The sequence below is a fragment of the Eublepharis macularius genome, chromosome 4 (genome assembly GCF_028583425.1).
Source record: "Eublepharis macularius isolate TG4126 chromosome 4, MPM_Emac_v1.0, whole genome shotgun sequence".
In the NCBI taxonomy this organism is placed as follows: Eukaryota; Metazoa; Chordata; class Lepidosauria; order Squamata; family Eublepharidae; genus Eublepharis; species Eublepharis macularius.
Genome location: NC_072793.1, coordinates 42,516,614 through 42,533,222, shown reverse-complemented (window position 1 = coordinate 42,533,222; position 16,609 = coordinate 42,516,614). Strand labels below are relative to the sequence as shown.

Here is a 16,609-nt window from a genome sequence, read left to right as displayed (position 1 = left end):
TTCTGGAGGGAGGATTAAAGTTCTGCCCCAGTTCAATAGGACCCTTCCCTCTGGCTCATGATCAGTTACCGGAGTCCACTAGCAGAGCCTGTTTGCAGTCAGAATTTTGTTGCAAAATTTGCACAGCACTTGCTGTGCAGGTAGTCATAGAATGCAGGACTCCAATCCTGTGAAATGTTAAATTTCTAGGGTCCCTGTGATTAGATGTGCCACTGTTCAGGGCTTAATGCCGGCCATGCTTCCTCAGCCACTGGAGCGGAGCTGGCAAGAACAAAGCTCATCTTCCCAGAGAGATGCCTGAGCATTATATTACCCTGAAGTGCAAACAATCCCATGTGCTCCAAAGGCCACTTTTGTGATATGGACGGAGCATAAGCATGTTGCAAGTCTTGGGAGTCAGACAGACTTCGAAAGAACCCTCTTGAAGGGATCGGGAGAGAGCAGCTTGAATGAAGCAGCTGGGGTGAGAAATGTCCTCTCACTGGCACATTCTGGTCTCTCCCTTCTCTCCTGCCTTCCTTTAAGGGGGAGAAAAAAAGACAGGAAGAGCAATTGAGGCTAAGGGTGCAGTTCCAGGCACAGCGACCTGGGAGAAAGCACCATGCAACCGAGCGTGAGACTTACTTCTCAGCAGACATGTATAGGATTGCAGTTCAGGGACAAAAGAGGAATCTCCTTTTAGATGGCCTGGCAACCTTCTGTTCCTTCCTACCATGCACGGCTCAAGGAAAACCAGACAGGAAAAGACCAAATCTGGGCTGAACTGGAAGGATAGCAGGATCTCTGTCTGGCTTGCATCCTAGAAAAATGGCAGGAAAGATCAAAACCATGCTACACTGGGCTCTGGAGGGACTTCTTTTAGCATCGCTCATGTTATGCTTTTTTGTATCCAGGCTGGGTGGAGAAGGGCAGCTGTGTCAAGGTAGGGAGGCTACGGAGAGAAAAGAAATCATAGATAAACATCTCAACTTTGTGCAATGTGATGGATGTCATCCATCTCAGGAACTCTGTAGCCTACATAACCATCCCCCCTACCAAGCTTTCCCTTGTTTTTTAAACTAGTCCAGCCCCTCCAAGAGTGCTATTTCACTTATAACTTGCAAAAAACAAAAATGAGAATTAGCCACCAATACACACAGCATGCAGATACCAGCTGCAAAGGAGCAAGAAAACAAACAAAAGAAGTGGCAACCCTTTATTGGGAAACTGAAAAGTGCACCTGAATCGCAACGCTGCTAGTTTGCTGGTTTTCCATTACTTCATTGCCCCTCCCAACCCCCCCCCCCCCCACTAAAAATCCTTTCATTAAGTTGGCCCTTGACTTTGCAATAGGAAACCGCAGCTACAGGGGCAGGGCAGGGGAAAGGAACATTTTACAGAAATTTATCAGCAGACTCATAAATCTATAATTCCCAGGATTCTCTGAAGGAACAATAAAAAGACAGTTGTAGGTTCCTGTCTGAAGCTTCACTGTGTGCACATACCTTCACCATCACTTACAGTGCAATGAAACCAAAGACTGCTCTTTTCCCTTGCGACATTTTCCCCCCCGTTGAGTTACTGTAGCTAATGGGAAAATGTAGCACACATTTGAAGATTTTAAAAATATGATGGACTTCTTAAACTTGCTAGAGTGTTGGCTAAACTGGTACAGTTGGATAGCTATATGTCTGCGTGGACACCTGTTTGTGTGCAGACACACCAGAATAAAATCAAAACTCGATGTAATGGCATCCTCATGTCTGCTATGGGGACACCACTAACATTTTAAAAGAATTTAAAAATGCCACAAAAGCCTTATTCTGGTACGGCCTGCAGCGCTGTGGGCTGAGGTACTTTTGTCCCTCCTCCCCACATGCCTTTTCAAGGGTTGAAATGCACACACACACACACATTCCATGGCTGTTCTGGCACTTGAAAAGGTGCATGGGGGAGGGACAAGAGCACCTCAGCCCGCGGCACTGTGGGCCTGTTCAGGATTGGGTCCTCACAGCATTTTTAAATGGCTTTAAAATGCTAGCAGCATGCATGGGTCTGACTCATGTAAGCCATCACTTCTAGCTGGGCCCTAAGAGCGCCTGCATGTGTGATTGAACCTTCTGCTGATAAAGTCTGAAGGTTCCCAAGCTCTCTGCACAACTGCTTTACTTTGATACTGAACACATCCACATTAACAGCAAGAGAAGGGAGAGGGACATAAAGCAACAACAAAAAAATCACAGGCATTCTAAGCAGGAGTCAAATCATTTTGCTTTTCTGTCTGTGGAAGTCACTTTTCCCATCTTGTTTGTTTTGTAGGGGAGGGTTTTTCATATTGAATAACAACAACAGCAACATGCGATTTATATACCGCCCTTCAGGATGACTTAACATCCACTCAGAGCGGTTTACAAAGTTTGTTATTATTATCCCCAACAAAACACCCTGCAAGGCGGGTGGAGCTGAGAGAGCTAGGAGCTGTGACTGACCCAAGGTTACCTAGCTGGCTTCAAGTGGAGGAGTGAGGAATCAAACCCGGTTCTCCAGATTAGAGTCCTGCACTCTTAACCACTACACCAAACTTGCTACACCAAACTGAAGTCCAAGGAGAGACAACAAAAAGTGGGCTACAAATAATAGGTCATATTGCACAGGCATATAGGAGGGTGAATCCTTCTACCAGCATATACTGCCATAAAATTGGATGAGGGCTGGGCTCTATGCACCAAGAGGTGGTGTACAGAGAACTGAAGGCCATGTGGAACCAAAACAGGCGCAGCTTGGACCATATGCAGTTTGCAGTATGCATTAGTCTCTAGGTCCCCTGTGCTCCCCATTCCAGACACTGGCTTCCTTTTAAACTTTACATAATCTACATTCCCATCACGGAAATCTCATCCTCTGGCCTGTAAAACTGAATTAACTGTATGGGTCTTCTGTGCATCTTAAGTAAAGAGCTCCAAGATAGGGCGAGGTGCTCCTGGGAGGAACTGGTGCATAAATAGTGTTGGCCTGGCTGTTGTTAAATCACCTGCATAGACTGAGAAGCGCAGACTAACACAGTGTCAAGAGGAATGAAAGCTCTAGTAAAAAGAAAGCACAAATTGCCCTGTGGTTAGGAACTCAAGCAGTGCCGCCTGAAGTAGAATATTGATACTGTATTGACGCAGCAAAGCATTTCAAAGTTCCACCATTCCTTTTGGGAAGCAGCTATGTATCAGTTTTAATCTCAGTTCCTTTCCTGATGATTTCTAGTATGGAATTTCCTTTTTAATTACTGCATCATACTGAATTGGTTTGTTCTGCAGGTTATCCACCATAATCCTAAGGTGATCTTCTTGGGTAGTCATGTGAGTTCAGACTCCATCGGAGTATTGGAGTATATATGAAATTAGATTTTTTTTCTTTTTGCCATGATACACATTGCTTTGCAGTTACACAGAATTTCATCTGCCATTCTGTTATCCATTCACCCAGTCTGGAATAGGGTGCTTGAACACCTGCCAGTTCAGCTCACTTCCTATTTGCCAGTGGCGGTGATCAGGCAGCCAGTTAATCAACAGGCTGTTCAGCTGTTCAAAGCCTCTTTGGGTATATTTTCAGGAACAGGCTACTTGCACCCATCAGAAGCTGACTCCCAGCTGATGAGGGTTTAGCTAGGAGTCAACTTCTGATTTCTCCAGCTGGGGAAATTTGCTCTGTATCCAGCAAAGTTGTGGGGGGGGGTCAGGAATCGTCTCCCAGCTGATCAGCTGAAAGTGTGGTTCTTCTGACATCCATCATGGAAATTTTGCTTTTTGGAAGTCCAACTATACAGCATCTGTCAGATAACCCCTGTATATATGCTTGTTGACGCAGGCATGCAGAGTTGCAGTGCATTTATACATGGATATGATCAAAAGTCCAGCTGATTTCCCTTCTCTTTTCCCCTATCCTAAGCTGTCAGCATAGGCTTCAGAGAAAAAGACAGAAACTAGCTCTTTCTCCTCTCCCTTTTGCAATAGGGAGCTCAGAAGCATTGCTGCTGTCTCTGCCCAGCTTGGAGGGGAGTGAAGAGAAACTGGTTATTTCTCCACTCCCTTTTGCAACTCCACCGAGTAGCTATTTTGCTGAGGGTGGTGGTGGATTGGAACCCAACTCCCAGCTGAACCACCATCAGCTGTGAGTTGGCTCAGTGGCGGTCTTAGTGATTCTGGGTCAAGGAGCAAAAGTTCAGGATTGGGCCTCATAATCACTACCACTATCTCCTGCTGGGGCTACCTTGCTTTGCCCAGCTGTTGCCCTGAAGCCACTGCTCTCTGCCATGACTCCAGCAATGGCAGAGAGGCCAACAGTAGGGGTACCACAGCAGCTGAGGGGACAGGGGCCCTCTATTGAAGCCCCACCCAGTGCAGGACCCATGGCAGCTGGCCTGGTTGCCCTGTGGCTAATGCTACCCTGAGTCGGCTTCTGACCAACAGGCAGCTGCAAACTTTTTCAGCAGCTGTTTGAGTTGCTGGACACAATCCAAGAATATCCCTGCTTGTGAGCATCAAATAAAGGTAAGTTCAACTGCTAAATAGATTCAGTAAGAAATTGACGTATTTCGTGGTTTGGAGAGGTCCCTTTGGAGCTCCTTCCTTGCAATCCCTTTGATCATCCTCCTTTACAACTTTGTGTCATCAACGAACTCCACTACCTCATCGTTCTCCTCCAATTCCAGGTTATTTCTGAATAACTTTAATAGCACCAGTCCCAGCAGAGAGAAACCTGGAAGACCTTACTGTTCACCACCGTCCACTGCAAAAACTGTTCATTTATTTTCTTCTTTTTTAACCACTGACCAATCCATGAAAGCACACTCTCTTTCCATGAATATTTAGTTTACTCAGAAGTCTTTAGGAAGGTACCTTGTTAAATGCTCTTTGGAAGTCCAAGTATACAGCTTCTGTCAGATAACCCCTGTCGATATGCTTGTTGACACATCTGAGGAATTGTAAGCAGTTGGTGATACCGAACTTCCCTTTACTGAAACCATACCAGTTCCACTTCAGCAAGTCTCAGTATTCTAGGTATTTAACAATGATGTCTTGAATAATCCTTTCTATCAATTTCCTGAGAGAGATGTTTCATGAACCAGTATAGTTTTCTGTCCCCTACCATGAGTGTATCTGCCCTGTGGCGCAGAGTGGTAAGCTGCAGTACTGCAGTCCAAGCTCTGCTCACGACCTGAGTTCAATCCCGGTGGAAGTTGGGTTCAGGTAGCTGGCTCAAGATTGACTCAGCCTTCCATCTTTCTGAGGTCGGTAAAATGAGTACCCAGTTTCCTGGGGGTAAAGTGTAGGTGACTGGGGAAGGCAATGGCAAACCACCCCGTAAAAAGTATGCCAAGAAAATGTCATGATGCGACATCCCCCCATGTAATGACTCGGTGCTTGCACAGGGGACTACCTTTACCTTTACCTACCATTAGTGTAAGATAGGCTATTTTCCAATCAGTGTTAATCTTGACTATTTTCCAAGCCTGATGTTATTGACAAATAATATATTTTTGTTAGAGAACCAGCGATTTCATTTCTTAGTCAAGGTCTTGTGGATGTATATTGTGTGGATATGATGCATTCTTAGTTTTTGTCAAATAGCCCTTGAACTTATTCTTTAGAAACCTTTATTTGCTTCAATTTTTCAGACATCTTCCTTGAAAAATTTGTTCCAAGGACAAGTTTCTGCCTAATATCTTCCACAACGTAGACAGTGACCTAAACCTGCTTGTTTGGATTTGATGTGTGACAGAAATAATGAACACTCAAGTATATGAGCAGAGCACTGGATAAATAGACGAATCATGGTACGGGCACTTGGGTGCAGAGCTAGCTTACCACTCGAGTAACCCAGTGGCCATTTGGAGTACCAAAATGGCAAGAGGTGTGATGTAGGAGGAGGTGAGGGCAGGCACATGCCTCCTCTCATAGCCTGGTCAGGCTCCACAGGAAACACTTTCTTCTGCGGCCAGTCTTGTATTGGGGTGGGGAGGGGGAGTGACACGAGCTTGAGCAGGTCCTATTTGGGAGGAAGATGGAGGAATCATATCTATGGCAATCTGAACATCCTTTACCTTTGCCCCCTTTCCCCTCTTCTGCAGGTGTTAAGCCCCTGGGCCTCTAAAGTTGCTTGTCATGGAAATCCAGCCAAAAGGCATGGAGGAAGGAGAGAAGTCTCCAGAGAGCAAGGACTTGCTGCCCAGCCAAACGGCCAGCACCCTGTGCATCAGCTCGCGCAGTGAGTCCGTCTGGAATGCTGCCCCCCGGAACAAGTGGGATGTTTACCACAAACCAGTTATCGTACTGTCCGTGGGAGGAGCTGTGTTCCTCTTTGGTGTGGCTATCACCAGCCTTACATGCCTCACAACGTCAAATGGCACTGCCACAGCCAAGGAAGCTTTTAAACTGTGCGGGCCGGCCTTCCTGTCACTTGGTCTCATGATGGTGGTATGTGGTCTTGTCTGGATCCCCATCATCCGCAAAAAGCTGAGGCAGAGGCAGAACTACCACTTCCTCCAGAGTATTAAATCATTCTTCTTCAATCGCTGAAGGCAGCTCAAAGTTGGCCACCAAGTGAAGAGGATCAATGTTAGCAGGGCAGGGCCCTGCCTTCTTCTACAAACCTGCAAGTAATCAACACTGCCCTAAAAGGGAATCCACTCCCCCAATGCCCTCATCCTGTGCCTGTGTGTTTGTGTACGTGTACATGTGGGATTCATCCATTCCCAGGCAAAGGTATTACTGGGTGACTTTGGTCCCTCTGTTGTGAATACATGTCACATTTTCCAGAAGGTCCTTCTCGGTTAGAAGAGCAGAAGCTGCAATCAGCAGATCAGATCCCAGAACAGTTTCTGTGACTAAACCCAGCTGTGTACTTACATTGGATATTGCTTTAAACGTTACAATGTCTATATCTCATGAGCATTTACCAGAAAACACAGACTTGTGCCTGTAACTCTCTCTTGTGAGCTTCTCTGCTGCTCTCTGTGGGACTCGTAGTGATTGTGAACTTTTCTGAAAAAGCAATTTCATATTTTTCCTAGTACAAGTCTCTCTTGGGTCCAACAACCATGAACTGTTCATAGAAATGATTTCTGAGTTGAGTAGCTACTGAAAAAATATTAACTAAAATGTGTATGGAAAGAGGGCGTGCCACAGACAGATCGCTGTGTGTGAGCAAATATTAAATGTGCAAGAGTCTTCAGTTTCACTTGAGAATTTTTTCAAGTTGTAAGCACAATTCCCAAGTGCTAAATTCTCAAATCAGGAACAAATGCGATCAAAATGAGGGGGAATTTTGGACAAAAGGGCTTGATCTGAGGAACATGTGGATGTGCTATAGAACAAGATATGAGGGAATTAGGCTTGCACACAGGGAGCCGTGTGTTTTCTGCCTCAGGCTGATGTAGCCACTGTTTGGGGCTGTTGATGGTGTTTATTGCAGACTTGCTTTCTTCTTTGGCTTTGAGTGGGGAAAGTTCACGGCCGAAGACCCTCTCGATATTAGCCTGATGGTCACCAAGATAGTTCTATAGCAACTATGCAACACAACTGTGGACAAATTCAAATTAAATGAGGTCTACTCAAGGAGACTAGTAAGAATCAGGGGCTTGTCAAGTGTAATTCATTACCCAGGAACAACTTTTCAAATAATGGATAAATATTGCTATTGAAAAGATAGATGGATTGGTGTTCAGAACAGTGTTCTCCACCCATGTGCTTACTGTCTCAAACAGAATTCAGCTTCGCTGCCCTTGGTCGGAGAGAAGTAGAGCTGGCCAGGCCACACACTCTGTTCCTTTTCTTACAAGGATGATCAGATATCATTTCTCGGTTCTTGAAGATTTCAGCACTTCAGGATCAGACAATGCAAATTAGTAGTGCATTGAACATGGCAAGCAGGAAAGAAGTGAAAAATACTTGGACTCTAAGATGGAAGAAAATCTGCACAAAGCTCACATACATATTATTACTGGGATTATCTCAAAAACTGTTTCAAAGACTATTGGACTCTGCTGGTGATATGACCTTAACAATGAAGTTCTGGGATATTTATGCAGATAAGTCATTACAGAGGCCTTAGATTAATTTCAGAATCGTTTAGAAACACAATCACCCTGGCTTTCAGATGATACCAAAGTGCCTCCTTCCAGCACTGCTTTGTGAATTTCCCCCCATCCAAATAGCATCACTCAGCTATTCCTGCTGGCATTAGTGGAATCACACAGAGAGAGAGAGAGCATGTGATTTCCCGGCTTTATGGTAACTGATTCCAAGCAGCCATCCTGCATTTGCAATCCAATTAAGACTGTGCTTGAATAAGGAAGGGAGAACATATGCATTTAAGAATCATTTCAGTTCCATTTTCCCTACAGTCAAATATTCAATAGAGGCTTTTGTTTATGCTGTTTCTAAAAAATAATAATAATAATGGTGAAACCACGTGGCTCCTTGTATATTATGCCTTATTCCACCCATTGAGGGAGAAACAATTCCCATATGGCTCTTTCCTTTTATGTGGGCAATTTTTCTTTCAACAGTGATGGTCAGGTTGTTAGAGACTGGCCTTACCAATGCGGCTCGTCTTCCAAAGTTTGATGCACCCAGAAGGTTATATGGACTTTTCCCTGCAAGCAGAACCCCCACAAAATAAACGTGCCCCAAATACATTTTATACTCAGCATAATACTCCTACAAGCCCTGATTCAATGCTAGTATGTAGCATAACATCTTGTCCCACGGAACTGAGTTGCTGAGAAGTTTTTCTGTAGGAGGGTAGCCTTATTGCACTTTATAACTTTGTAAAAATGGGCATGAGTGCTTTGGTCCAGGTTTTACAGAGCAGGTGAGGGCACATCCAGGTGGGAACATTAACAGCAGAATGAACAGTGCAGGTGGAAGAGGACTGCCCTTAAATAATAATGTAAATTATGTACTCCAGGACCAGGGTTGTATAGTCCAGTAGGAGGAGGTCACAGCATTTGAAAATGTTAATATTCAATATAAAGTATACAGAAAGGCACTGGGGGGAGGGCTGTATGCTGCGGGTCACTAATGGTGTCACAGCAAACAACCAACTGCTAGATATGCACCAACGACAATCACATTGCACTTGTTATTTGATGGATGAAGTGTGTCCCAAGCTGGAGACACAGATGCCCAGTTTTCCAAGAAAGCTGTCTGGGCTTGATGCAGTGAAGGAGAAAATGAACCCTTATTATAACTTAGTAGGGAGGGGTAGGTACCAAAAAATCAGGATTGTTCCCAGCATATCAAAACACTTGGAGCATAAGACTTTGTTTCCATGGAGTGTGTGCTGATGTCAAGGAGCCGTCATAAACTGCTCACCTGATGTATGCCCAACTTAGGCAAAATGGCAACCAAGGAGATTCAGCTACCTTTTTCTTTCGAACCATGTTTGGCAGTCTTCAAAGCTCAGGGCAGGATGGAAGGAGGAAGGAGAGGTTTGTGGTGAGTGTCCCAGAACTCTCTTACACTGATCAAAGATATTTGTCAGTTTTACATGAATCTGTAATGGTGTCTGTCATTTATATTGTACTGCTGCAGAGCCCACTATCATTCCTTATAGGCGATCTCACAGTGTGAGATCTCTTGTGGGTTGAGGTTAATGGGAGTACATCATGCACTTACTGCTTGGAAAGCATGGGTCGGGGGAGGGAATCTGGCACTTAGAGAGCAAGATTTCCATTCAGTAAGACAGCAGCAGCTGAAACTTGAGTACGCTAATTGTTTCCTGACACCCCATTGGCACTGCAGCCCTTCTCTTGGGAAACTGTGCTTTTGAATTACTGCACTGCTTCAGCCTGTACAAGCTAAAGAAAGGCTATTACCTTCTTGGGTTTGCACGAATAGGTCTCCCGAAGAGTGCCAAAGGTTTGGACTAAACAAGTCTCCTCAGTGAACCCAAGGAGATTCAGCCCTGATTGACAACTCTGGGAAATGGGTATCTTGAGAGCCAGGCTATCAGTGAAGGCAGGGGCACTCCTGATATAAACCCGAAAGGCTGCATGTTTTACTGGGAATGGCAGTGGGTATAGGAAACAGATGGCAGAACTTTGAAATCAGTAGCTGTGACTCTTGCAAGAATCGAATTCCTACTCACCCTCATACCCCCACCCACCCACAGTCAGTGCCGCACCTCCCCCCAACTTACCAGCAATGACTTCAGGGAAGCTGTGCATCTGGGCCTGTTGAGGATCATCTACCCTGGTTCTGCCAAGAGCCCTGAAAGCAGCAGATGTCTCTGTTATCTTTCCTGTGGTACATTCCCAGTAAGTAGAGAATTACAGACACTTGCTAGTGTAGAAACGCCAATGAAAAAATATTTGTGTGATTCAAGCAATGCTGCCCGTACTGCAGCAATGGAATTTGGGGCAAACGCCTTATTTGGACAACTACAACTGGCAGGTCTTTGGTATGCTGAATTTATTCCTACAAATATGTCAGTCATTCCCAACTGGAAATATGGAATCGATAATGTGCTTCCCCACTGAACCAATTTTATTTGGTGCTCCAGCTGAAAATAGTTGGATGGGTATGTTCATATCTGTAGAAGTGGTTGCTTTAAGATTATGGCTAATAAACCTTTTGTTCTAATGAAGCTTGTACTCTTGATGTCAGCATGCAAAAGGTTACTTACATCCTCTTGCATCCATACTTGCAAAAGCACTCATGTCCAAGCCTGAGCTATTTGGAGGATCCAAGAAACGTAAAGCGAGAACTTCAGGTGCACAAATTTTCTTCATTCTTCTAGCAGCATCTGCTTCTGGGATCTAGATACACTGCTATCAGTACTGCCTGTGACTGGGCATTATGCTCTTCTCTAGAAATCATTAACATTCCAGAAAGATCTCAAAAATTGATATTGACTTGCTGTAATTTACCACCCTTATCCATTTTCCATCTTTTGAGTTCAGGAAAGTGATGTACCTCCCATTCGTGATAAACATAGCCAAGATAACCAAAATAGGCTCCCTTCCCCCCTCTCTCCTTTCCCCCTTAATTCTAGACATTCTTGTATGTCTTAACTCTGATCGAACAAGAGAGATGTATATCTATAGTTCCTGTTCCTAAACTCATAGATCCAGAGGAGTTAGCCATGTTAGTCTGTAGTAACAAAATAGAAAAAAGTCCAGTAGCACCTTTAAGACTAACCAACTTTACTGTAGCATAAGCTTTCGAGAATCACAGTTCTCTTCGTCAGATGCGTCACAGTTCTCTTCATCAGATGCATGGAGGGTAAGAAGAAACTGGACAGATATATAGGTGGGGAGGGGAGGGGGAGTAGATGCAATCAGTAGCTTCTGATAATGGGATCAGTTTGCTTCTGATAATGAAATCAGTTACTTCTGATAATGAGATAACCATTCATAGTCCTTATTCAATCCAAGCCTGAGTCAAATTTACATATGAATTCCAATTCAGCAGCTTCCCACTGGATTCTGTTTTTGAAAGATTTCTGTTGAACTACAGTGACCTTTAAGTCCTTGCTGGAATGTCTTGATAGACAATCTATCAGGCTTGGATTGAATAGGGACTATGAATGGTTATCTCATTATCAGAAGTAACTGATTTCATTATCAGAAGCAAACTGATCCCATTATCAGAAGCTACTGACTGCATCTACTCCCCCTCCCCTCTCCACCTATATATCTGACCAGTTTCTTCTTACCCTCCATGCATCTGATGAAGAGAACTGTGATTCTCGAAAGCTTATGCTACTGTAAAGTTGGTTAGTCTTAAAGGTGCTACTGGACTCTTTTCTATGTTCCTAAACTGGAATTGGAGCACTTGATAGGACACTGTACAGAGATCCTTTGCACAGATGCCTACAATCAGGACTAAGAAGCTTGTTCCCCAAACTGAATTGGGGTTATACCTATAAAGACCAACATATAATACATGGGCAGAGAGAGATTCCACACAGTACTCATTCTGCGGGTGCTGTCTCACCTCGACAGTAAATCCTTTCCTAGTAGCTACAGAAGGAGCCCCAGGGTCCAAAACTTCAGGATTTGGTTAGTACTATGGGTAGCCCTAGAGAGGGATGTAGGAGCCCAATGATGTCTGGGAAAGATAGACAAAGCCACCATGTAGACTTTGCGTTCCCCTTAGTCTGAACTAGGCTTGTAATTTGCAGGAAGCAGATGGCCAATGCAAATGAAAACCACTAGAACCATATTATATTTGGCAGGAGGCATGCCTTACTTACATGCGTCATCTGAGCAAAGAATTCTGGAGTGCTTCCATAGTTTGCACATCCCACTTCTTCCATATTTCACTTGTTAAAGGGGCCCACTGATGATTTCTTGCTTGACCCCTCAGAAATCCTGATGCTGACCCTGGGTGCTCACCCTACCCCAAGAAACTTGTTTTCATTTTGGTGCAGTCACTCCTCCAGTTAAAAACAAGATGCACGACAAATTGAAGTATTTTAGTAAAAGCTCTGTCTGTGCTGGAATCTGAAATCCGACGGGTGTTTATGTCCAGCAAAAGGCTTGGTTGTTTTCTTCCCTGTGTTTATGTCACAGTAAGTTCAATAGCCCCAAGAAAAGCAAGTTCTTCATGTTTTCCTGCTTTAACACTGGCCTGGAGTACCATACACTTCAGTGCCCCCAAGGCAGAACATATTGATGAGACTTGACCTGCCTCAGTGAGCAGGAGTGGGGTTTGGTATGACAACTCCATCACATTGGACATCTACCACCATCACCCCTATCTATTCATGCACACTTACGGGGATTACTTACATCAGAAGGGAGATACCACAGCAAAGGAAGGGAAGGAATCACAGGAAGATCATGTTTCACCCGACAACCGCACAGAATACTCTTTTCAGTATCCTTTGGGCTAAATACAAACCAGTTCTGCAAACCCATATGCAAAACAGCCGTCTGGAGCGTGTCCTGGGTGAACCTAACTGGGGCTGCTTCCACTTGGTGAGGATTTTCCATATCGCTCTCATCGGTGATGCAAACACATTAGCAACGGAGCTTCCACATGGAATTTTCTTCACACTTTTCTGCCATCCGCCCTCAAGGCCTTCGTTTTCCTCACCAACGGAAGGATTTTTTTTGGGGGGGGGGGAATCGGTAATTGCTATAGTACTACAGCAATTAAAGATTTTTTTTAAGCCCAACAAAGCTCTCCAGTAGTGCAACAGGGAAAATGGTGCCCACGAGGGGCTGATGGCAAGAAAAAGTTGCCAATGACAGGACCTCTGAAAATGTGCCCCTTCCTGCCTGGACAGTGCAATAATGCACTCGGACCATGCCTTCCTTTAAAAGACTGCAATGAATCAGGCTTGGGAAAGAGTGTGCAGAAGCTGGGGGAAAGCTGAAAAGAGGACAATTAGAGGGTGATAAGTGAGTATGCTCTAAAAACAAGTACTCCAAAGGTAAAGGTGAAGGAAAAGCTCTGTGTGAAAACCTCTTTTCTTTGTAGTTATAAGGGGTCAAGGGTTTAACCTGTCTCTGGTGCTTCCCCCAGCTTATCTGTTTGCAAGCTCCACTGTCTGGGTTGTTACCTGAACCAGCTTCCTCCTGTGCTTTCCAGTGACACCTGGTTAGAGTTGGTCTTAGAAGTAAACACTGCCCAAGATATTTCTTTTCTTTTTTTTCAATTGCACAGTACAGAAACTGAGCCTTGCATAGTCTCTGCTGAGTTGGCCATACTGATCCATGCTTCTGTAATATTAGGACAAGACTAGTGGAATGTGCTCTGTGTAGGGTTGCCCCAGAAAGTGATTTGGAAGCTTCAGTTTGTACAGAATGCAGCTGTTTGTTTGCTAACTAGAGCTAAGAGGTTTAATCAAATCACCCCATTTTATGTCATCTACACTGGCTGATTTGGCTCTGGGTCAAATTCAGAGTACTGTTTTTTAACTACAAAGTCCTACAGAGCCTTGGACCCACAAAACTGAAGGGCCACCTCCATATGTATGAGCCTATGAACTGACTTAGGTCTCGTCAGCGCTTATGAGTGTCCCACCCCTGAAATCTATTAGATCTGCCATGGCTTAAGCACACTCTTTCTCAGGCATGGCACCCATTCTTCGGAACAATCTCCCAGAAGGAGGATTCCCATGTTGGTACCATTCCAGAAGCCCTGCCAAAGGCTTCAAAGAGGCTTTTGAAAGTAATATTTGCATGGAAACAATATTGTATAGTTGTATTCATGCTGCAGAACCAGATTTATGCCTATCCATTGCCTGTGGTGTTTATTTTGTTTTTAATATGTTGGGCTCTGTACTTTTTACCTGCTTTTGTAAGCCATCTTAAGCCATACTTTGATGATGGGAAAGACAGGGTGTAACTATTTTAATTTGTATCTAATAAATAAAGCAAGGCCATGGTTCTGGGGATTTTTAACTCTTCCTCCCCCTCTATCTCTCATATCAAAAATTTCCCTACCCAGGGCTGCTTTTAAACCCTAGCAGGGAAAAAGACAGGTATCCTGTCTTTTTTCTCTCCTGGGCATAAAGTAGTGAGGGGGATTTTTGATGAGGGAAATAAGTGGAGGGAGGGGTAAACAAACTTTCCCCATACCTTGGCCCAAATCCATATTGTTCTTTCAGTGGCTTGTTTTAATGGCTTCAGCTAGTTACTTTAGTAGCTTATTTTAATTTCTTTGGCTTGTTTTTTCTGGCTTGTCTTAATGGTTTTGTTTGGTGTTCCAAAGGCTGTGTTTTAAGGATTTTGTTTTATTGATTTAGTTGTAAGTCACCTCAATTGAATCTCTGAAGAGGCAGCATATGCATTATCTAATAGAAGACCTGCAACTGCTTTTTTAAGGCTAAGTTATATACAGGTTAGCTCTGGTGAAAGGAAAATTAACAATTTGAGATATACAGATGACACCACGTTACTGGCAGAAAGTAGCAAAGACTTGAAACAACTACTGATGAAGGTTAAAGGAGAAAGTGTCAAAGCAGGATTACACTTGAACATCAAGAAGACAAAAGTAATTATTAAGGAGGAGTTACACAATTCTAAAGTTCAGAATGAGGAAATTGAAATTGTCCAAGATTTTCTATTCCTTGGCTCAATCATCAACCAACAGGGAGACTGCAACGCAGAAATCAGGAGATTGAGACTTGGAAGAGCAGCTGTGAGGGAGCTAGATAAGATCCTTAAAGATAAAGGAACAAAGATCAAGATAATCCAAACAATGTATTCCCCATTATGATGTATGGATGTGAAAGTTGGACAGTGAAGAAAGCTGACAGGAAGAAAATGGATTCATTTGAAATGTGGTGCTGGAGGAGAGTTTTGCGGATACCATAGACAGCCAAAAAGACAAATAAGTGGGTACTAGATCAAATCAAACCTGAATTCTCCCTAGAAGCTAAAATGACAAAACTGAGGCTATCATACTTTGGTCACATCATGAGAAGACAAGTTTCTCTGGAAAAGTCAATAATGTTAGGAAAGTAGAAGGCAGTAGGAAAAAAGGAAGACCTAAAACAAAATGGCTTGACTCAATAAAAGAAGCCACGTCCTCCAGTTTGCAAGATCTGAGCAAATCTGTTAATGATAGGACATCTTGGAGGTCTTCATAGGGTCGCCATAGGTCAGAGGCGACTTGATGGCACATAACACACACAGAGTACATAGAGCATTGGTCCTAATAAAAGGTATTGCGACACTAGCTTGTATCCAACAAGAGTTGCTCATAGATCAAAGTTCATGTAGTTCAGCATTCCTGCTTCTCCCTCCTGCTACAGCCCACGAATCCACCTGAATTTTATCCTTGGGAGTCAGAAAACCTAAAGTGTGTGTGGAGGGGGTGAGAGTTACAGTGAGAGAGGGAATCAGCAAACGCAGTCCCCTTCCCTTGATAGCAGGGTCCTTTCACCATTGGAAACTGGTGAGCAGAGGGGGTGGGGAGTCCTGTTAGTTTTGGGTTTTGTTTCAATAAGCCAATGTTGCTGCATGTAATTTTGAACATGGGTCATTTAATACACAACATCCTTTAATTTAGCATTCAGCAAAGATGGCTAACAAGCAAAAACTCAGGTGGTTTTCATGACCCTCTGACTACATTTTTATTTGTTATAAGGACCTGTACCTTTGCAAGTGTGAGCACTGAATCAAAAGTGGTGGCTATTCTGGATTCATTAGGATAGATTACAAGAAAAATGGCAGTAAATACTAAACTCTTTGCCACTGACTCCTGAGGCCACGTGTGTCAAATGACATTTCAGATTTAATCATCTGTTCACACTCATTAACAAACCTCTGTATTTACACGATCACAGTAATAAAAGCCAAGTGTACGTTCCCGTCATGTCCCTCATTTTCAGGGAGCTATCAGAAAGAAGCTGGGATCTAATTTATGCCAGCCATCCAGTTCAATGCCACGGTCACGGTTAGGCTTGGAGCAGCTTCCTGCGTTTAAGTTCCACTCAGGCTAGACGGCCACTAACGCGGCCTTGAAGCAGAACTTCTCTCACAGGGCTGTCCCGAGGGTCAATTGAAACGGGGGAAATCCCATGTTGGGAACCCAGGGCTCCTTGGAGAAAGGCAGAATGCAAATGCGACAGGTGGTGTCAGTGGAAGCAAGGGGTAAGAGCTACGGCTCGACGCCCA

At 44.0% G+C, this 16,609-nt stretch overlaps 1 protein-coding gene across 1 annotated transcript; it reads left to right on the top strand.

Annotated features, from left to right (window-relative positions):
- Positions 1-6,134: 6,134 nt before the first annotated feature.
- On the top strand, positions 6,135-6,548 carry PIRT (phosphoinositide interacting regulator of transient receptor potential channels). The gene has a single exon (XM_054975669.1). It carries the CDS (start codon positions 6,135-6,137, stop codon positions 6,546-6,548), a length of 414 nt encoding a protein of 137 aa, XP_054831644.1.
- The last annotated feature ends 10,061 nt before the right edge of the window (positions 6,549-16,609 follow it).

Bases quoted from the DNA above. Each gene is read 5' to 3' on its own strand.
- PIRT (XM_054975669.1), top strand. From the start codon at position 6,135: ATGGAAATCCAGCCAAAAGGCATGGAGGAAGGAGAGAAGTCTCCAGAG.